Raw genomic sequence first — 22,507 nt, 5'->3', positions numbered from 1 at the left:
GTTGCTCCTGGAAGCAGAGGAGGAGGTTTGCTGGCATGCTTATGCCACCCTGCCCTTTCCAGCTACCTGAGCGGGGGCTTACATGCCCCAGCACCCCTGGACAGCATTGGGTGTCTTGGTGCTGGGCCTGGCTTAGGATCTGGCCCCATGTTTCGAACACATGGCACTGTAGTGGCTTTAATCCTGCTGACTGGTTGCCTGCCTGCTTTTTGTCTGACATAGCTTTTCCAGTTGGTGTGAAATTATATATTTTTAATGGGATGCTCAGAGGAGGGCATATATAAGGGGATGCAGTTGCCTGGCTGCCACTTCTGCAGGACTGATGAGTGTGGATGCAGGCGCTGTCCCAGCAGTGTGATGGCAGTTGTGCTGGTCACTGGAATATTTCACTGCTATAAAAAGGGATATTTTTCTGCAGAAGCCTTTTTTACAAAACTCTGGCATGCTTTTCATGTGGCATCTAGGGCTGGAGGGCTTTCTACCTGCTCGAGGGCCAGCAGGGATTTGGCACAGACTGTTCCAACATCCTCTGTCGGAGGAAACATGCCTCCTGGGATTAACACAGACCTTGATGCTACATCCCTGCCTGGTTGATGTGCTGGAAAGACTTGGAATTTGCTTTGTTGCATGTGCCAGTTGGAAGAGGATGAGTGATACTGCCAAAAATAAAAAATTAAAATGTTGGGAAGCTAAAGTTTTCAAAGGCACAGAGTGAGTGTTCTGTTCCCTTGAGGTTTGTTGGGTTGGCTGACAAGATGCTTTCCAGGTTGCTGGAGGAGGTTTAGGGATTGTGCCTGCACCCCCAGGCAGGGGACCCCTTCTGCCTCTCTGGGGGTCTCCCTAAAGAAACTCCCTGAGCAGCAGGCAAAACCTGGAGAGAGGGACAGTCACGTGAGGCCATGTCACCGCATCCCATGTTTCCAAGTCCATGGTGATTATTCAGAGGTTCCTGTGAAGGCTGCCCAAAGTTGGCCAGCTCTGGGGAATGTGAGGGAGGTTTGAGCCTCAGCAACAGGCGGCTTTGCTGGAGGAGCAGCATCTGGCTCTGCTGTGTTACCTTTAAAATGCGGTTCTCCAGCCAGGGGTGCTCACCCTGCTGCCTGGCCGAGCGCCAAATTGGGCAATTAAAAATTTGCCTCCCTGCCTTGGCGTTCCTTGTAATCAGAAGCGTTTTTCACAGTTGGTTCCTTTTTAGAGACATCAAACAAGCGCTCCCCTCCCGCTTCCTTTGTGTGTTGTTTATGTGCCTCCCAGGCGTTTAGGTGAGTTTGTGGCAGCCCCCTCCTCTTGGCCTCCCGGGTCTTAGTCACCCAGGTCGTGGTTTTGAATATCCCGGTGCAGGATTTTGATGTGCTCTTGAGCCGATAGGTTACGTGCCTGGTGCCTTTTTCATGCCTCCCCAGCGCTGCAGTTTCGTGGTTGTTTTGCCTTCTCAAACCGAGACACCAATGCTTTCCTCCTGGCTCCAGCTGAGGGTGAGCCTGGTCCCTGCCACAGCACAGAAGGCTGTGGGCAGGACATGCCTGGCAGGGACTGTCCTCCTGCACTGGGGTGGGCAGAGGGGAGGCTGTGGGGGGCTCCTGTGCCTGCGTCTCTTCCCGGCTGGGGGAAGCTCTGCTCGTTTAAACACATGGGTTTGAGTTTGTGAATAGGAGGTGGGGATTTAGGGTTGAAGCGCTGTGCTAGGGGACAGTGATACTCTTGGCAGCACATTGTTGGGTGCTACAGCAGCACTGGTGATGATCTGGGTGGCTGCTGGGTGAACAAGTTATTGAGAGAACATTAAAATTTCAGGTGGAAGAGTAGAAGAGCTTGCTGCTCTATGGGCTACTCTGACAACCTAAATTTGTCCTCCCCTTTTTTGCTGGAAGCAGCAGAACCCACCCTCTTTGAGTTACATGCCCCTCTCTTCAGTGCCTGAGACAGACTCTCTATTGTGCCCAGCGGGTCTCTGGTTGCTTTACTCCATCCTTATCCTTTGGTGGGCGGTCTCAGGCTTTACCTTCTGTCCCAACCATGGCTCCTGCATTTATTCATCTCTATTTTAGGGCATTTGCTGTTGGCCTGGAATGCTCCACACATGCCATTATGCTCCTTCCAGCTCAGCCCTTTCCTTTCCTTTGCAAAAGTACGGGCAGAGTGCAGTATCTATCTTGGAGCGTCCCAGGACCCCACTCCTCTTGCTTGCTCGATTCCTAGTCTTTCCCTAGGCAAGCACCAAGATGAGATTTTTATTAATATTCTTTTCTTTTGCCTTGGACACTTTTTCAGCGTTAACAAATGCGAATCGCTGGCAGAGAGTCTTACCAGATGTATCAACTGTGCTGAAGATGCTCAAAGAAAAGGTTCCCAGAATCTTTCTGGATGTTGCAGAAAGGCATATTTTCCTGTAAACTTGTTCTTGGAAGCTGCAGAGTTGTTTTGGCTGAAATTCACTATTTTAAAAAAAAAAGGGCAAAAAAAAAAAGCCTAAAAAAGCCTGAAGGTGATGTTCAGCATGGAAAATTTCAGTCCAGACAGTTAAGGTTTGAACAAACTTAGGATCAACTGAAAGTGCAGGGATGCAGAATAGGCAGCATTGGGGGATTCTTAATGAGAGGTGGAGCAATTAGCTCCTCGTTATAATGACTACATGGGTAGGTGAGAATTCATCACTCCTTCAAGTCAGTAGGGAACATTTGCATTCAATGCAATTATTATCCACTAATGGGGAAACGCAGGAAGGGAATGAAAGGCACAGCATCCATTTGTCGGTGTAATGCCTTTGGCTTCAGTGGGAGTTTGCCTGAGTAAGTATTTCCGGAATTGACCCCTTATTCCCGGCTGCCTCTGAGTCCATAAGCTGAATCTGCTGGTGCTTCTGTAGAATTCTGCAATCCTGAGATCCAGAGGCAGCATCTGCTCAGTATAACACCGTGGAATGGCTCTTTTGAGCACAAGCAAGTTTTGTGAGACCAGATACAAGGCTTTGGGTAGTGCATTGAGCTGAGACACTCGCTGGCGAGGTTTTACCACCCTCATAAATCTGGCAGGGGGAGTGGGGGGCGGGGAGGGAGGGTCAGCATTTGGTACTGGTTTTGCAATTAAATTGCTTCAAGCTGTTGAAACATTGGGGAAGTTTTTTGACCTACTTTCGTGCAAGCTTAGAAATTGTTGGGATTTTTTTTGCTCTGTCTGCATGGAATTCAGCTGGATTACAGGGGAAAGGAATTTCGTGGGCCTTCTCGTAAAGTCAGATTTATTTAAAAAAAGGAATTAAGTTTAAAAAACCTCATCTTTGTCTTCAGACAGCTTCTTGGTCTCCAGCTTCTTGAATTCCCGTGAGAGCACGTACTGGGCTGCATCCAGTGAAAGTGATCCCTGTTTTGCTCCTCCCCCGGTGCCTGCACGTGCCATGGAGCGTGGGGACAGAGGAGGGAGGTGGGTGATGCCTTAATCCCACACCTGGCATCCCTCAGGAGCAGTGATTGGCCTTGCTTGGGAACACCCATGTTCTCATGGCTGGTGAACGGCTCCACAGGTGCTTCCCAGAGCAGACACATGTCTACATCCCGCTTGGGCAGCCCTCCCAGCACACGGGGATGCAGCCCAGCAAGAGCCCAGCAGTATTTAAGAATTAAAACCTCGTTTGAAGGGCTGGGCTGCTGAAAGAGTCATTAGCAGAGCAGATGGCCGCGAACAAAAGAGTTGCAGTAACTCGATGTACTTTTTCACTGCTCGGGCTCCCTGACTTCCTACTTGTGCGTCTCCTCGGGGAGACAACACGTTATTTTTCAGCCCCATTTTCCTCCTGTCAGTGCTGTCATCCTGGGGCTGCTGATACGTCAGAATGTGGTGGACACTTTTCCAGTTAAAAAAAAAAGATTCCTTTGGTTTGTATTTGGCCCATTTAAAAGTTTTATATGTCTGTTTTTACCTTAAAACCTGATGGATGGAGGTGTGGGGTGTTGACTTTCCTGCTCAGCTCTTGTCCCAGGGAGTGTGGGAAAGCCCTGGGGCTCATTGCTTGCTCAGAGTGTGATGCTGCTCATCCGTGGGCTCCTGAACAGGGAGGATGAGCTGCTGGCTCTGCCATGTGGCACAGTCTCACACGGATGGGGGTTTGGGAGGGATGTTGGTTGGTGGAATGCTGGGATGTTCACTGGCTCAGTGCTGCTGTGAGAGACTCTAGTGACAGATGTGTACCCCTCTGAGGGAGCCCACTAATCACAAATTCATATAGGTTTTTTGGGAATTAATTTGAGCACAAATTGAGCAACCCCAGCCTATCCTGCCTGCTTTGGCAATCTTCTCCAACCCATGAGGACACGAGATGTGCGAGTGGGCAGGAGTTGGAGATAACACCTCTTAATCCCTCCTGGTGCTCCAGCAGGAAACTGCTGCTGCTGGCTGATAATTAGAAAGTGAACAGACTGTGGAAGAGATGATGTTGGCATCCCTAAATCTCTGTCCTGGGCTTGGGGGAACATCGCTAATGATCTGGATTAGAAAGGCAGGGAGAGACCTGGACTTCCTGAAGATGATATGTAGGGCAAACACTGTGTGCCGTGCAGGAGATCCTGAGGGTTGTCCCAGGCAAGTGGCTCTGTTCTCTTGGTATGCACTGAGGGGGTGTGGAGGCTGGAAAGCTCCACTGCGGAGTTTTGAAGAGGCAGCTGGTGCAGTCAAGGGATCAGCAAGGTCAAAATGCATTTTGCAGCAAGAGTTAGGTGTGGATGGAGCAGAGCTCCTGATCTGCCATCTCCTGAAGGTGGGAAGCAGCTGAGAAAAATGACCCTTCCCAGAGGCTGGGCTGCATCCAGCTGTAGGTGCTGAGCTGAAACATGGCACAGATGCTCTTCTCCATCCCGGCAACTCCCATGAGCTCCCTGGGGGTATCATGAGGTGGGTCAGCAATGCAAAATAAGCAGGTGGCAGTGGTTTGGGGCACTGTGTCCTGGGACAGGGTTGGGGTTCCCACTGTATTTTTTCTTGTGGACTCAGTTGCTGGTGTATCTGAAGGCAGAGATATCAAGTTTACCAAGGCATCAACAGGCAGTTGTCTTATCCTTTTCCTTTCCCCTCTTTCTCCCGTGTTTTTAAAGTCACTGCCTAATAGCTTGTAGCAGGCTTGCTCTGTTATCTATGTTGGCAATTTTTATCCCTAAGCATGCAGAAGAAACCCACCCCAAAGCCTGCCCTTGCTCTTTGACAGCCTCCTCAGTGATAATTGTTTTCTTCAGTGCCAGCACCTCCTCTTGCTGCGGGGAGGTTTATGCAGCCTCTGTCCCCCACACACCCACCCTTGTTATCATATAAATCACAAAACAAGGCCAGGGATAAACAGGAGCTGCAGTAGCTGTTAGCCGTGTGTAAAAACAAATCACATGGAAACAGTATAATTACTGAGAAAATATCAACTTGAGTAATGCGGTAATTGTTTTCTTCCCTCCAGCAGATTTATTCCAGCTCTCCCAGCTCTTGCTGGTTTGGAAGTCTGTGACTTCACGTTAATAAGAAGAATTTCACGTTTCACACTGCACTTGTTCAGAGCCCGGGTATGACACCGTCTGGAGCAGGGGAATATATTTTGAGCCATTTCTTGAGAGCAGTAGGAAACAGAGCACTAGTTGAAATACCTCTGACAGTTGGAGTCTGCCCCAGGCTCTGGGTGGATTCTGGTCTTTGCAAACCTCTTTTCAACCCATTTTTGTGATTTAGAAGAAGGGCAGCTTCATGCCTTGCATAAATCTGGGAGCTCTGCTTTTTGGACATCATTGCATGGGCAAGATTTTTTTTTCCCTTCAGTTTTGGTTTTTCCTTCCTCTTGTTGCTTGTCATTCCCTTGATTTAGAGAGGTGCTTGTGACATGACAGTGCCCAGTTATGTGAGGGACACTGCCTCTCTCTTTTGATATAATCATGTCCTAATACCAGATGATGATGATCATGTTGTTTAGGCTGTGACTTGCAGCTATTTCTCTTACTTAGCTTTGCTGCTCTTTTGCTTCATATTCTGCAATGTAAAAAGATAAAAATGTATCAGGAACCAGGTTTCAAAGGGGTTTTGTGCCAAGTAAAAGTTTCAAAATGCCCTGTCTTGCGTATTGGCAGAGATGTGAGAGTATCATTTGTTTCATGTGCACAGAGAGGAACCTTTCTCTCCTACATTTTTGGCAGGTAGCTTGCTTTCCTTTAGAAAAACCTACCCACCTACAAGCCACTGCCACTTCCTCTTCCTGTACCTTAATCTGAATGAGATTTTATGAACACTTAATTTATCTTCTGCTTCTTGTGGTTGTCCTGCTCCTCTTGACTTGAAAAAAAAAAACCAAAACCACAAAACCCCCCCAGTTGTGGAGAACACAAACCCTTTCTACTGCAGCAGACTGACCATTTTTGATGTCTAATGCTGTGAAAGTATAACAATATGGGATCTGCTCTTTGGAATTCTCCAGAAAGCTTTGATGCTCTTCTTCTAGTTTCTCTTCTGGGTGGATGCTGGATACAACCAGCTTAGCTTTCCAGTGCCTTTGTGCTCATGGGGCTGGATGAGCCCCAGACAAGGCAGCGAGGATGATGTTTTTGGGTGTTCCTTTGCTTTCTGTCCCTTGATGGCAGCAGTGGGAAGAGCATTGGTGCCTTGAGGCTGCATCCAACAGTGGTTCCCTTCTTGATGTTTTGATGTCTCCTCCAACTAGAGCAGGTTTTAGCAGGAGAGAGAAGGAGGAAGGTGCCAGTGAACAATGCTGGTGTCCTGGGACATGGCCACTTTGTTGGGAACCATCCTCTTTTGTCTCCCCTTGTTCCAGCTGTGCTGTGGATGATGTTGTCCATCCCTTATGGAGGGAAACAGGGCAGAGCCCATCTGAGCACAGCCCCAGCAGACCGGGACTGCCTTCAAAGCCAGCTCCCTGTGGCTCTACTGGGCTGTGGGTGCAGCCTCCCAGGAGAGAGCTCACCATGCTTCATGCTGACTAGGACAGGAGCAGGAGGGAGGCCGCCCTGCCTGGTTCTGCTTCACAGTAAGCACATGCTGTTGAGATGCCGAACGGCGCCAAGGTGGCATCTGCACGCTCGCCACATTCGGCATGAGCTGCCACACGGCCAGTGAACAACCCAGGGCCATCATCCATGTGCTTTGTTGGATGGGGGAGCACAGAGGGGTCCACGAGCCACCATCCAAGCTCGTTTGTGGCACCCTTGCCCCGCAGGAGAACCAACCTGGGCAGAGGGTCAGCCCTGGCCACTCGCCAGTGGCTGTGTCAGTGCAGAGGGGAGGACGCTCAGCACCAGTTGGAGCAGAACAATGTTGGCTTTGTACAGGGCTGCTGTAATGAAGGTAGCAAAGTTGTGTGAACTTCTTCCCTTGTTCGCCTCCCCCCATCCCTCCCCTCCTCCCTACAGCAGCTGCGACGTGCTGGCTGCCCAGCCTGGCAGCGGTTTATGGTTACAAACGGAGCCACCACTCCTCTTCCTCCTCCTCCTCCAGGAAAAGAAATCCATCCGCTCGCTAAGCAAATGAATAGATAAACTTTTAATTAAGGTGTTGGATGGCTGCCAGAGAGGAGCGTCCCGGGTCAGGGTAGGCTGATGGTTTGCTGTGATCCCCATCTCTGTGGCCGGTGGCTATTAAACAGCTTCTTCATCCCAGGTGCATTCATCCATGGTGGGCAGACTCATCCAGGCATGCAGCTTGTGTTGGCAGGAGATGGGTTCCTTCACTTGGAGCTGGAGAGGTGAAGGGAGGTGTGCAGGAGGGATGGCGTGGCTCTGGGATGCTCCTGGGATACCAACTTTTTGGGCTCAGCAAAGTTGTTGCATTGCTGGGGGCAAAGCTGAATGTTTCGGTGCGTTTTCCCTCCAGACCATGGCCAGTAGAGCTGCTCCCTGTCGTGGCCATGGAGGTTTTGCTGATCTCTCCAGTCTCTGACTTGAAAGCTCTTTTTGACCTGAGAGCCTCTTCCCCTGGAATTTGCAAAAAGTTGTCAGTTCAGTCTATTTTTATCTTGACTCGCCTGTGCCCTTTCTCTCCATTTCCAGATGGATGCGTTTAACATCCAACAACTGGAGCACCCCCAGAGTTTAACAAGAGATGGAGGAGGGCTTCCATGAAGGAGCTGGAAGCTCTCTTTCCTCCCAGGGGCTGCCCTCATAGCCCCTTCTCCATCTCTGTGGTTAATGCTGCTCTTATCTCACAGCTGTGGCTGTGTCCGAGGAGGATGTGTCTGTGATACCTCATTCTTATGGAGAAGATGTAGCCCTGAGCCCTATGAAGGGACAGTGTTGTTGAGAGCTTCTGAATATGGATGTGTTTATTGATCCTGTAGGAATGCAGGTAGTACTCAAGGTGGTGGGAGCCTCTGAGGCTCTGGCAGGAGGAAGAGCTGCTGTCACATCCCTGGGAGAGTAACCTGGTGCTCTGTGGAGATGCTGGAGGTTGTGGAGGTGACGTGATCTGACAGCTGGTACTCCCTAGTCTGGCAGGTTTTTTGAGGATTTCGTGTATCTCAGAAGGCTGGGAATGGGCCAGGGAGCTGTGGCAGGATAAGAGAAGGATCCAGAGTCTCCTGGGAGAGAGATGACCTGGTTGTTTTATGTTCCCCAGGATCGCGGCCTGCCTGGCAAACTGGAGCCTGTGTCGCCTGTGAGCCCTGCTCACCCTGACGCTGAGCTGGACCTGCTGCCGGCCCGGCTGTCCAAGGAGGAGCTCATCCAGAACATGGACCGTGTGGACCGTGAGATCACCATGGTGGAGCAGCAGATCTCCAAGCTGAAGAAGAAGCAGGTAAGAAGCTGTAGTCTGCAGGGGAGCACACGTCCTTGGTTCTGTGTGCCACCTTATGCCCTGTCCTTGCCCATGCGTGTCCACAGAGGGGAAGTGGCAGTGCCAGTGCACCAGGATCATCTGTATCCCTGCTCCCTGTTGTGACATGGGAGGTCACTGCTGTGCCAGCAATCTGGAGCTGGTAGTTGCAAGATGAGGGAGGGAGCTTTGGAAATCCAGCCTGTGGGCTCTTTGCCTGTCAGAGAACCTTAAAGGGAGAAAAATATGTCCTTGATGACTTGCCCATGAGCATGCAAGTGGTCAGCAGCAGAGCTGGAAGCACAGACTGGGTTCCCCGAGTTGTCTGAACAGCCCAGCATAGCACAAGGTCTTTTCTTTTTCCTTTCCAGCAATTGTCTCTCCCCAGTGCTGTTGCTGGCAGTGTTCAGGACTGGGCTGTTTAAAACATTGCTGTGACATCCTAATGGCCCTTCCTGTGTACCCAGGCCCCATCTTTGGGGCTTTCCAGCTCTGCAGCCATGAGCAGCGTCTGGTCCAGCTCCAGTCTGGGCTGTGCCTGAGCCAGGGATTTGAACTTTCTGGTTGCTGCTTTACCCCTGCACAGGAGCACTCCCCACCAGAAGGATGGGCCTCTTGGTGTTGGCTTGTACACAATTACCATAAACCCATTAAGAGATTAATATGACAAAACCTTTGGGGACGTCTGTGAAAAAACCCACAGACTTAAAGGCTTTCTCTTCTTTAAGCAAATCACTTCTCTGCCTCTCTCTTTCTAGTTTTATTTTCTTTGCTTGGGGCCAGTTTCTGAACCTCCCTGATGACTGCTAATCCCAAACTGCCTGAAAGGAACCACCTTTCCCAAGGGGTGTGCAATAGGAATTTGGGAATGGAGCAAAACCTCTACTTGGGCTGTTGGATAAAGCTCCTGGAGGATGAGCATGCAGTTGACCTTCCCCAACAGTTCTGTGTTTTCCCATACCAAACACTGTTCCTTTCTGTCCTGCAAGACAAAGCAGGATGTTTTGGTTTTGCTTTCAAACAGTATGGTTTAATTAATGCAAAAGACCCTTTTTTATTATGTGTTGCTTTATATCTGCAGTGGCATCAGAGTGCTTAGGGAGAGGGAACCAAGAGTGGGCAGACACAGCTGTGCTGGGGGTGTGAGGAAGCAACCCTGTCTGGCAGCTCACAGAGCCCAAAGGAACATCTGGAGCGATGGAAACCACAGAGGTTCCTCTTGCTGGTTTTGGTGGGAGCTGGGTGAAGGCAGCCCTTCTCCTCTCGCTCCTAGGAGGCTCAGACAAAATGCTGGTGTCCTCTCCCACTTGGCAGTCCAGCTGCTGGTCCGTTTTTAACTCACATTTGAGGAAGGAGGTGCAAACCATGGTTATTTCCTACTGTGGAGAAAGGCTTCCCGAGTGGGATACGTGCCCAGCATGGCAGTGAAGGTCCCTTTCATGGCAGTGGGAAGGACTGACAACTCCAGTGATCCACTGCCTGACTTTTCAGGGATGCTGAGGAGCTGCTGCTGACGCTGACGGAGCATATGCTCCCTACCATTAAAATCAAGCTGCCCTGCCGTAAGGAAATGTTTTTTTATTGTTGGCTGCTTGGTAGCTTTACTTCTTCCCTGTGAACAAATTTTATGATTCTTCTTCCCCACAAAAATGCTCTGTTAAGTGGAGAGGAAGGTGAAAGTGGCTGTTGGCAGTAAAAGAGTCCCCTCCCCTCCTTTGTTATTTTATTTTCATTTTTTTCTTTTTTGGCACATGGGGTAAAGTCATTTGGTAGCAAATCTGACCCCCCCAATATGGCCTCCTTTCCCCTCTGGCTGGAGCCTTCCCCATCCTGGTCCTCCAGCAGAGCTGGCACATCTGGGAAGAAGTGTTTTTGGAGCGGGAGGTCCTGTCTGAGATGGGAACGTTTTGTCCATCTGTGCATCTGAGCTGTCGGCACAGGGGGACGAGCAAGGGAAAGCAATCAGCCTGGAACAGATACTGCTCCTGCAGGAGTGGCTGTGGAGCAGGGGAGAAATTGTATGCAGCCGGAATATCCTAATGCTTTCCCCCTCTGTCTTTGGGAGGCCTTCTCAGGGTAATTAAATACATTTGTATGGAAAGGTTGTACAAAAAAATTCCAACCGACCCCAAACCACCATCTTCCTCTTTTTGGTTGTTCCAGAAATGGCAGGGAAGGCTCTGCCTGGACTTTGCAAGAAGCAAATGTCTTCAGCAAGCTGAGAAACCTTCCCCAAACCCTGCACACCCCTGGCAAGAGGCCACCTCTGTCAGCCATCCCCCGCTCATTCATGCACCATATGTGCTTAAATCTCTCGCTGAGTCCTCTCTCCCCCTCTTCCTGACAGGGAAGGATAATCCTTATGCATTTATTCCTGGCAGCAGTACCGGGGATCTGAAGGAGAAATAAACTGCTGGGCTGTTCTCTGCAGTGGCGCCTGAGCCTCCTTGGGCGCCGAGCTCAGCAAAGGGCTCTCCGGGAGTACAACACTCCCACCTGGTGATGGAGGTGGAGCTGGCTGGGTAGAAGAGCTCCAGGGTTTCCCCTTCCATCTTGCTTCTGGCTGAGTTTCCTCTGTTGTCCCCTTGTCTCTTGGAAAGTGGTTTTCAGAGATGCCCTGTGTCTGGAAGCCTCTCCATTCCCTGGGCAGACAAAGCATCCCAGTACCCAGGGGATGGCAGCTGGGTGCATGTGGAACAACCCTGGCTTCATCAGGCAGGTGCCTCCAGCACAGGAGCCGCTAGGTGCGGGGATGGGGTCTTCCTGAGATGCCACCCACATTCCTGCCAGCACTGCAGGCTCCAGTGGCCCCTCTGATGTGTGGTCCAGCCAAAGGGACTCTTACCTGGAGAGAGCACCGTCTCCACTTGGAAGCCGGTTGGCCTGTGGGTGCTGTAGGAGCCAGGGCTATAGCTAATGATGGCATCTTGCATCCCTTCAACACTTACTGCATTGTCTTCCATTTGGGGAGAGGAGGGGGCTCTCAGGCGGCCACTGCTGGATGTGGGGAGGGAGAGAGTGTGGAGCCGTCAAGACTCATCTCTCATCCTGCTTCTCTCCCTGTAAAGGTCACAGTCCCAGCCTGGCTTTTATGTCAGACCTTTAAGAAATCTATTTTGTCCCTGTCTGGGAACCCTGACCTATTTTGCTTTGCCATTTCCCATGGCTCCCAGGAGTAGCTGTTGCGGGCTGAGCCTGCTGCAGTCAGGTGTGCTGCCTCCAACCCCTCCTCCCGTCCTTACCTCCAGTATCTGGCCCTTTAATAACCATACAGCACTACACCACAGAGAGTAGAGTTTAATTCTCTACTGTATTTCAGCTATAATTAGATTTGTATTTTTTCATCTAATGAGCTGCATTTAATGAGCCTCCACTTAGTGGCAAACTTTCGTTTCCTGATAGGCCATCAAACCCTCTTGTCTGAAATCCCTTACCACACACTTGGCAGAATTTTTGTGGGTTTCCAGAACAATATAGCCAAGCTTCGGATGCCTTGACTTTTTTTGTTTTGTTTTTTAACACAAATATTTTCCCCAAGAGAAGTAGAAGATGTGTCTGATTCCTTTTGGTGGTTCATCCTTTGGAGGTTTTGGATTTTGTCCCATGGGATGTGTAGTAGGGTGCCTTAGGACACCAAGGAAGAGCAGGCAGGTGCCCGAGTACTGCTTTGCAGCACGTGATTTCAGCTGTGGCTTCACAGAAAGCTTCTCACTCATGGCTGGAGTAACCTTGAGGTTAAGTCCTCAAGGTGGGCATGATGATGGTAATGTAGGGGACCTGGGCCCTCCTGCCTCTGTCAGAGCCTGCTTCTTTTGGCTATATCTCAGTGTTCCTCATGCTTCTGCTTTTCCCTCTGTGGGAAAAGGTGTCCACCTGTGGGGAGGTGGAGCCCACAGCATGGGGTCCTTCATCTATTGAAACACACTCAATTTAGGGGTTTTCTCGGCCAAACCAGTAGACCTATATAAGTGCGTTCTTGGACTGCATCCTACTGCCTTAGTGTGCCAAAGGTGTTGTCAGCAGGACCAGAGATGATCTGGAGGAGGAGTAGGTGCCCACCTTCTTCTCAGATCACCAGCCATTGCTGTCTCTGGGAGGTCAGTGGTGCACTTGCCTCTGGTGCAAGCCAAGTCCCAAGTACATTTGCTTCCTACTACAAGACTCTCTCGATTTTCCCATGCTTCAACAGGGGATACTTTAGCTGGAGGAAAAGAGTAAAATGATTTGTACTTTTCAGAGATTCAGAGCCAAGCAGGGAAAAAAAATCCTGAGCGTTTTTTGACAGCTGCTCCCTCTCCCGTGCCTGTGCTGCCCCACAGCTGCTGTGCACGGCTGGGCTCTCCCTCCTCCAAGGCTGGCCCCAGGAGGAGCCTGGAGGAATCCGTGATTTCCTCTTTCAGCTGAGCAGTTCCTCAAACTTACAGGAAGGGCTTGGATGTCTCCTCCTGCATCGCAGTGTTGGGAGAGGCGGAGGAGCAGGTGGAAAGTCAGGTTTACCTGCTGATCACGGTGATATTCTAAAGTGCAGGGGTGGCTGGTGCCCAAGTCATTTAATTGAGAATAGTCATCCTGAGGCATCTTCTCCAACTGCTCCATTGGAAGAGAAGCCGAAGGTGGAGAGCAGCCTTGCAGGCTCCTCCACCGGTCCCTGCACACAGCAGCAGCTCCAGAGGCAGGTAGCAGCAGGGAGCTGGGCTGGAGCTCTGTTTCATTTAAGGGCTTCCAGTGAAATCGTTATTTCCAGCCTCAGGCCTGCTCCAGGAGGCTCCTCTGAGGCAGGTCCTCAACCTCTGTGCCTAAAATGCACCGACCCACCAGCACGAGGCTGGTGCCTGGGGCAGGCCAGCGCTGCGCTTGCGTGGCAGGGGCTGCTGTGCAGCTCCCCTCCCTCTCCCCGTCCCCCTGCAGCCCCAGCCTGCCCATGTCTCGCAGGAAGTCTCCTGCCATGGCGGTTTCTGCCTCGGTCGCGGCATCATAGAGAGTCTCGTGTGGACGAGGGCGGCTGCGTTTCTTGCTGTGACTCACCCTCCTCCTCCCCCTTCTTCTTCTACAGCAACAGTTGGAGGAAGAAGCAGCCAAACCACCAGAGCCTGAAAAACCCATCTCCCCTCCTCCTATCGAGTCCAAGCATCGCAGCTTGGTGCAGATCATCTACGACGAGAACAGGGTGAGTCTGGAAATGATGGAAGTACGAACGCGTGATCGTGCGGTGTCACCCTGGCCAGGGATGGGAGGTTGGTAAGAGCCAGGTGGGGGATTCTCTTGGGCATTACCCCTGGGGTGGAGGCCACGGAAGGGGGATACATGGAGCCCTGTCGGGACAGTGACCACAGAGGGCCAAGCCATGAGGAGCTTGCTCTGTCTTTGTGGATGAGCACTAATGTCTTCCGAAGAACCTGCCTGGGGGGTTTTCTGTGATCAGCCTTAGATATGTTCAGGAGATGCTTCAGACTCCTCTCTGTAAAATAGTTTGTTTCATCCTCTCTCCTGGGAGTGAACCTGGTCGAAAGCTGTCTCATAGGATGGGCTTTGGTGTGGTGGGGTGGGCTGCATGGATGGAAGGGGATGTCTGTGGTGCTCCAATACTGACAGGCCAGCTATGAGCTCTCCTGGCTGCCCCTGAGCCCTCCAGGCTGGAGCGTAAGGGATGTGGATGCAGTCACGGCTGGATTTGTGGATATTGGATGCTGTAAATAGCATTAACAAAGGTCAGGCTGGCATCCCTGGCTCTGGATCTCTGCCTTGACCGCTCATTTGTCAGCCATTGCCTGTAATAGCAGCCCGAGGAGACATGAATTTTGCTGTGTGCATCGGAGTGATGCTCGGAAATTGGGCCCTTTGGTAGATAATCAAGCATATTCATTTTCATTTAGGTGTTGGATAAAAAGGATGATTTTGCATAAAAGGAAAACTACCAGTCGCTAATTATTTTGAATTGCAAGGCCTGCGATTTCACTGGGAGCTGCAGAAATCCAGGTGCCCAACTCCTAAAAAGAAAAAAATCGCCTACCCTGCGCTCTCAGGCAGTGCAATTTTCCTGGTTTTCCTTTTTCCATCTGCTTCTCTCCCTGAGCAGTGGGAAACCCAGCACTGGCACGGTCTGTTGTGCGAGTGGGTGAAGGCTGAGGTCGATGTGTTTGAAGCATTAGGAAGCACCAGCGTTACAGCACTGGGCTTTGGGGGCAGGTGCTGAGTGTTCCTCAAAGCCATTCTCACCACCAAGTGCCCTCTCTGGGGTTCTTGGGCTTGATGGCTTGTGCCTCCTGGGCAAGGAGTGAGATTCAAAGAAAGGAGCTCTCAAACATTTTTATGTCTTGAGCCTTACCCTCCTTGGATACTCATGTGTAGCTGGACCATGTTACAAGGGGAGGAAATATGGGTCATGGTGCTGATGCAGGAGGGAAAGGAGGTCTTCAGCCATTGCATCTCTAACAGGCTGCATCGTAGTAGTCCCTGTTAGCTGAAGCTGGCTCAGGGCTGAGTGTCCTGCTTTGTCACTTCTTGTCACTGCCCATGCAGCAGAAGGGTCACACGTTCCCTCCCACCTCCCTGAGTCTCCCATCACCTTTTCCATGGCAGACAGGGTATGCTCTCAAAGCCTTATCATGGCTCAGGGCAGTGCCTTGGGGTTGCTGCCCTGTTCCATGGGTGATGGCAGGGAGTGTGGAGAGCAAGCATGGAGTTCTACATTTCTCTTTGAAAGTGCATGACCATAATACCTGGGACACTGTCACACAGAGTGCTCAGAGCTGATGGCATCCCTTTGTCAGTGCTGGGCTGATCCTCAGAGCCAGCCTTGGTCCCAGGAGTGTTTCACTATGAACCTTCATGATAGGTGCACTTGTTCCAGGTGGGTGCTCAGCAAGTGAAGGTCACGTCAGACACCGAGTGTCTGCATAATTTCAAACCTGGCTCCATGTTCGTGTCTGTGTGATCCCTGGGACGGGTGAATGACGATTCTTCCCTGTTCTTGTAAAGTCCCCTTGCGTGTAGCATGTAACAAGCCTGATTGTGGGTAGGAGACTCAAACCAAACAACCTTCCCTTTGGCTTGACAGAAACCATAGCGGGCTGCAGGGAGGTTCCTCCTTTGGAGAAGGCAGCATCTATCCATGGGCAATGGAGAGGCGACAGCCTTGCTGGCCCAGTGTGATGGCTGAGGCTGGGTGATGGAAGGAGCTTTCAAGTACCATAGCTGGGACATGCCAAGCTGTGGGCTGCAAAGGAAGGGTGTGCTGAGCATTGCCCTCATTGTACGTGACGAAGGTGGGATACAGAATGCAACTGTCCTTCTAAAGAATATCCCGGCTTTCAGCCTTTCACATATTGGACACATTTGGGATGCAGTTTGGTGTTGACTGCTCTTCCTGTCGGGCCAGGAGGAGAAAAGGTGGAAGAGGAAAGGACTTGGGAACAATATCAGTTGAGATCATGGGTGGAAAAGAGCGGCTGCTGGTTGGATATCATGTTGCTTTGAGTGGGTTTGGTGGCAGCAGAACCTCCAGGTGTATCCAGCTGTCTGTCAGACATGGGAGAGCCCCAGGCACTCTTGTGCTGACCTGTGGCTTTGCTGCGGCTTAACGCTTAATTGCAAGGTGAGTTGGTAGGAGCAAAGAGCCATGAGCCAGATAAGAGACATATTGATCTAGAGTGGAGAAGGTCGCTGAGCCAGATTTTAAGCTTTTCTGCCTCTTCTGTGCTGTGGAAAAGCAGTGAAGTTGACGCCTCGAGGTCTGCTTGTAGGAAAAGCATTGGTAGCGGCTGAGCCAGGGCTCCAGCCCGCGCACAAAGGGAAGGAAAGCCGGATTTACTCGCATCTCTTGGCTTGTGGCTTGAGGGAGGCAGCGCACGGTAAGAAATGCAAATAAAAAGAGGATATTCAGCCCTCAGGAGGAGGAGGTGAGAGAGCAAAGCACCCCAGAAGAGCTGGCAAAGCCTGAAATGATCTTTTAAAGACCAATGTTGTGGAAGGGGCGGAAAGCCAGCCCTTGTGTCAATCCCAGAGCAGGTGGGAGCCGGTGGCTTCGTGGAGGGGCTTTCTGCCTGGCTCTGGCTTAATTTTTCATGAACCACGGGTCTGTGCTTCACCGAGCACGCGGGTGCTGCCGTGCCCGTTCCCACCGCTCCTGCCAGGCTGGGCCGGAGTCGCACACTGCGTGCAGTTATACCCTGAACAAAGGAGAGACCAGAAACAGTCCATGGGAGAGGAGAGGTTACATGAGGACAGAGTAGCTAGAAACGCCGGAAAATCAAGTTAGCCAGCCATTCTGTGACCTACTTTCCTTTTGGCGATAGCTGTGGCTTTGCAGGCGTGAATGGTTTCTAATTTTAGCTTATGGTTCATCAGGGAAGTCTATATATTTTTCTCACCACCGGGCTGCATATGGATGAGGGGCTGGGATGCAGGTTGGCACTGGACTGTATCCGATTTTCTCAAAATTCAGGTTGGCTGATGCTGAGTGCCCATCACGCTGCTGTTCCCTCTTGTGACCTACTTAACACGTACGATTTGAAAGTTCCTCGGTGTCAGGGAGGATAATTATGGAAAACATGACCTGTAATCCCCTCTTGCTACACTCTGCTGGACAAGTAATTGATTTCCAGAAAAAAAGGTGACTGTACAGATTCTACAGGGGAAGAGTGGAGAGAAGCTGCTCTTCACTGTGGTCAGATCCTGAACTGTGAGGCTGTGGTTGCATTTGGGAGGGTTTTAGGTGACTTGGATTGTAGAGAGACAGTTGATACTCCATATCCAGGTGTGTCCTGTCCCTGGGGTATGTGCTGACTGGAACCACTTAATCTTGTCTCCAAAGCTGAGCTGTGAAGTTGCATGTGAAAAAATACCTTTTGGGAAATCCTCACAGTGTAACACAGAGAAGCCACACACCCCCAAGTCAGAATTTCAACTGTGAGTGCAAACTGTACCATTTCTGAAAGGATGTATGAAAATGGGAATTAACATTTTTGGTATTGTCCGTAGATTAAACTGAGAACAAACAGTGGGCAGCATTGTCAGAAGCATTTGAGCCCTATTTTCAAAAGTGTGTTTAGTTCTTGAAGAGACAGAGCAATGTTTGAGAACAGTAATGGTGGCTAAAATCTCTGAGAGCATTTGGAAGGTGCCATGGGGAGCTCAGGGAACCATTTTGGCTGTAGGGTGCTCGGGTGCAGGATAGGGTGTGTTTTCCAGCCCTGGTCATCCCCTCTCCAGGAGCCGGGTGCTGGCAGAGTGACACAGAACTACCTGGGAAAATCGGGTTGTGACGGATGCCTCGGTTGCTGCTGGAGGCTGACAGTGATGCATGCGCTGGGGATCTCCTGAATTAAACCCTGTGAGCAATTTTAGTGTCTCCCCTGCAGGGGAAAGCTGATCCCTGCTGGGTCTGGCACCTCAGAGGTGGTAGCTGTGTGACACAGCCTCTTTGAGGGCTTTAATTTGCACCTCTGGGATGTGTTATTGTACCAACAGAATTTAACTTTCTTCCACATCAAATCCCCATAACCAGGGCAGATCATCTGTGTGTATTTTTAGCTGTGGCTTTATTCCGCTGGGCCATTCACGGGATTCCTTGCATCTGCCTTCCCTTGAAATCGATTGAACATACCTGGGCTTGAAGATGTTTTTGTGCTTTAAATGGAAATTTCCAGGTCCCTTGTTAAGAACGGAGAGGAGAGCAGTGTTTCTGTTGCTCCAGATGCTCTGTGCCTTTCCTGGGACATGGGGCTGGCTGAGCTCTCCGTGGCAGTGTGTCCTGGAGGAAGCTGCTGCTCAGCAGCCCACCATGGCTTGGCTGGGTGAATTCTCTTTGAAGTCACCTGTGTGCCCAAAGTCCCCATGAGCCACCACACACCACATGCAAGCAGAGGTGCCCGTGCTGTCTGACCGCTGTGGAGATGGAGCCCACAGGTGCCCGTCTCCAGCTCTCAGTGAGCCAGACGCGGGTGGTTGGAGGCTCCCTGCAGACCTGCCATCCATCAGAGCAGCAGGACTCCAGCTCAGAGACCAGCAGATACAAAGCAGCTCCCGTGCTTGTGTCAGGCCTGTCCCTGCAAACAAGCACACGTCAGCTTTCCTCTGAAACATTGGCACTTATTTATCGGAGAGGGAGAGGTCGCGTCAGGACATGGCGTGACTTCACCCTCCGCTGCCACGCCAGGGAGGGGACGCCACGTGCTGTGACCCACCGCAGTGTGGAGAGGGCTGGGATGAGTCCCCCCACGTTACCCCTGTGGGTGCCAAAGGCTTGGCTGCACAAGCCTACCCCTGCTCTACTGTCAGCCCTCCCTGCTCTGCTGTCAACCCTCCGAAAAACTGGGTTTGATGCAGTGCAGGCAGTGGAAGCAGCAGCAGTGTCTGTCTTGCTCTTGAGATTGAGCTGGTGGAAATCAATAAGATTAAATTTTAATTCGTTTTCTGTCTTGATGCGTGCTCTTTCAAAAGGGCACAGCTATCTATCTATAAATTCAGCATTATGCTGTAAAATTGGAATTCAAAGGATTGTTTGGAACTTTTTCCACCCCCTGCTGCTGTTGTGTCTGTGTGGAGCGTGTTCCCAGCTATCCGTTTACCCTCCTCAAATACCCTCATAAAGCATTAATGCCCCATCCATAAATAAGAGAATAAATAAATGAAGTCTTTCAGCATTGCAAAGTATAATCTCGCTGTTAACTAATCACAGACACTGAGTGTGACTCAGATCCTACAGGGATTTTATGTCTGTAGAACTCTGATTTTCTATGAACTCCTGATTTACATGAGAAAAGGAAGAATCAGGCCTGCCTTGTCAGCATGGAGCTGGTGCAGTAAATAAAACCTTATCAGTGAAAGTGCTTTTGAGTATTAAATCTTTGGGGGTTTTTTTGAATTATAGTTTACGTGGTAGTTGGGATGGGGGCATTTCATATTTGGCTGCTGAAAGGGCCTTGTTCGTTTTGCTTTTGTTTCTAATAACTTTTATTCTGCCTCATCGGGGCTCAGTGATGCAAAATGAGCTTCCAAATAGTCTGGAGGAAAACTGGAAAGGCCAGAATTCAGATGCTATTGACGCATCTGCATGGTAGTGAGATTTCCAAAAAGATGAAAATTTAAACAAATAGCCTTTCAGGTTTTATTGGATTTTAAGGAAATTAATTTTTTAATGGTAGTGATGTCTATTTTTGATGTCTGCTTCAGGATCCGAAGTTCCCAGTAGGTGCATTTACTTAGAAGCTTTGTCCATGACTAACCCAGACCAGATAAGGCTGTGTCCTGCATTTTCATATCCTGGAAATCAAGAGGAGAATTGCAGAGATCCCAAATCTGTCAAAGGGAGGAAGGGAGACCTTGCAACACAGCTCTGGCTCCTTGCGTCGGGTGACTGGAGCTTTCCTGTAACTGCTGCAGCACCAAGACTTGGATTTCTGCAAGTTTTCTGTGCAATGCCAGTGCTTCCAGGAGTTTTGCAATGGTGGAACGTTCAGCCACTCTTTGCAATGGCAAAGCTGTGCTCGTACCTTGCTTTAACCTAAATGTGCCTTTGAATGGCACCGTGACCTTGCAGACAGCAGAGTGGGGTGAGAGGGCTGTTGGGTGAGTGGAAACCAGCTATTCTGGGGGTTCCCCCACTGGCCACGGATGGGGTATGAGTGAGCTGAGGACCGAAACTGTCTGGCAGTGATTAGCCAAAGCCAGAGACCAGCGAGTAACTGATATGAGTTGGCTTGTCCCGCTCTGTGCAGAGTAGTTGGGGGCTGGTGTGAACACATGGCTACAACATAATGTTTCCTCCATTTTCTTACTATTTGTGATGAGTCATTTGTAACCCCCAGTGCATCCTCTGCTGGCCCCAGCCTTGGGGACAGGGCTCTGTCACCACTGCTGTGGTGGGGAGTTGGCTCCAGCTGAGCACAGGGAGGTGGGAAAGTGTGCAGGACATCTGTGTCCATGGGCACCCCTGGAGAGCATCAGCCCCTGGGCCAGGTGAGAGGGGCCATTGAGGCTGACCAGTGTCCCCCGATGCTCAGGAGCATTTGGATTCAAGGAGAAGGGAGGGCATTCATCCTTGGGCTCCTGCAGTTGTGTTGGGAGCGCTGTGGTGGCCATTCCTGCAGACTGTGGGAGCTGGGAAGGGAAGAGTGTTGACTTCCCTTCCACAGTACTGGGGCTCATCCCACCTGCTTTGTGGAGAGGGCAATGAATTCCTGGGGTGATTTGGCTCTCAGAGAGAGAATGCTGAGATTTAAAGGGGAAAAAATTAGTACATGTGGTCATAGGAATGATAAACTTTCCTTGTGGAACAGGCACTGCCAGATTGTGGGTTGGTCCCAGCAGATCTTGGCACAGAGGTAGGGCCTTTGACCCCCCCCTTACTGTTTGCTTTCCGCTCCAGGTAAAAAGGTATCTCAACTTGAGAGTTTTCATGATTTCTACTTCAGCCACACTTCTCCTGAATTTTGTATTAAACAAAATCCTATTCCAGCCTGCCTCTTTGCCATGCTGCACCCACAGCTCTACCTGTTCCTAGGACATCGTGCTGGCAGGACAGAACTTTTCCCAGCGCTACCCTCTGCACAGTCTCCTGCCCCTGGAAGGCCTTTGCATATCTCCATGTGGGACATGCCTGATCCCAAATAGAAACCCTTCCATTCCCCAGCACTGCTGCTGCCTACGGGCTGCTATAAATAACCCCGGGAGCACGGTTCAGCTGCAGCAGCTCTGTGCTGCATGGAGCCATGGCTGGAGTTGGTCCAAGAAAATGCCGCCTCCTAATTTCAGATCCGCTTTCTCAAAATAACTCCTGTGTTTCCTTCTCTTCCATTTTTAAACTTTGCTTTAAGAAGAGCCCACGCAAAATCCCAGACTCTCCCTCTTCTGGTTTCGGATGCTCTGCTGCCTCGTGGGGTCCTCTCGTCATCCCCACGGGAGCTCACATGGCTGGGAAGTTACTCTCCTGCTTGCTTTCCCCTCCCAAGCCTATTTTAAGTTTCTTCAAAGGAAAAACAAGGGGCTGGAGTTTGCTTTGGAAGCCAAATGTTTTTAGGCGAGAATGGAGATTTTCGTAGTCTGCAGGGAGGTTTTTGTTGTTGGCAAAGATCTCTTTAGCTCCAGGCCCGTTGGAGAAGCTTGAGCCAGGGTAAGAGCGTGGTCTGTGTGCTGTGTCCCTGCCTGTGCTCCTGCCCGGGATGAGAGAGGTTCTAGGGGCAGGTGCTGCTGCCTGCCACATCCATGGGTTCCGTTCTGAATCTGTGGGCCCTTGCAGTGTTTGTGGTTCAGACTTGTTTCTTGTGGCACCTCACTCCAAAATATGCACTTGGAGGACTAGGATGGGATAGGCTTCACCTCTTCACGTGAGTCGTGTTGAAACGCGCTCCAGAGGAGGTGCCCCTGCCCTCGGAAGTGCCCATGGTCTGCCCGTGGCAGTGCCAAACCCTGAGCTGCTGTACCAGAGCAAAGCACTCTGATGTAAATGGGAGCAAAATTCAGCCTCAGGGCTTTGGTCCCTCCGTGAATGGCACTGCTCCTGGGCTGGAACAGTATTTCAGGATTTTGTACAAAATCAAAAAAAAGGGTCTTTGCCTGCTGGCAGTGAAACTGCAGAGGGACTGTACAACTGGTGGGGATCCTTATGCATCTCACCAGAGGTAATGGCTCAGGTTTGCTTCCTGATACATTTCTTTCTGTTCAATAAGAGGAACGCAGGCATGGGTGGGGTCATTCAGCAGATGTAGGATGAACCCTCTGGTTT

General features: G+C 50.7%; 1 protein-coding gene across 1 annotated transcript in view; it reads left to right on the top strand.

The window, feature by feature from the left end:
• Positions 1–22,507, top strand: part of NCOR2 (nuclear receptor corepressor 2) — a 186,938-nt gene that overhangs the window by 56,146 nt on the left and 108,285 nt on the right. Inside the window, 2 exon segments of the mRNA XM_025895502.2 lie at positions 8,587–8,766; positions 13,838–13,951. Coding sequence (XP_025751287.2) covers positions 8,587–8,766; positions 13,838–13,951 — 294 coding nt within the window.

This window comes from Manacus vitellinus, unplaced genomic scaffold (assembly GCF_001715985.3).
Source record: "Manacus vitellinus isolate BGI_N305 unplaced genomic scaffold, ASM171598v3 scaffold_31_pilon, whole genome shotgun sequence".
In the NCBI taxonomy this organism is placed as follows: Eukaryota; Metazoa; Chordata; class Aves; order Passeriformes; family Pipridae; genus Manacus; species Manacus vitellinus.
Note: the sequence above shows the minus strand (reverse complement) of the source record. Positions and strands in the feature narration are given on the sequence as shown.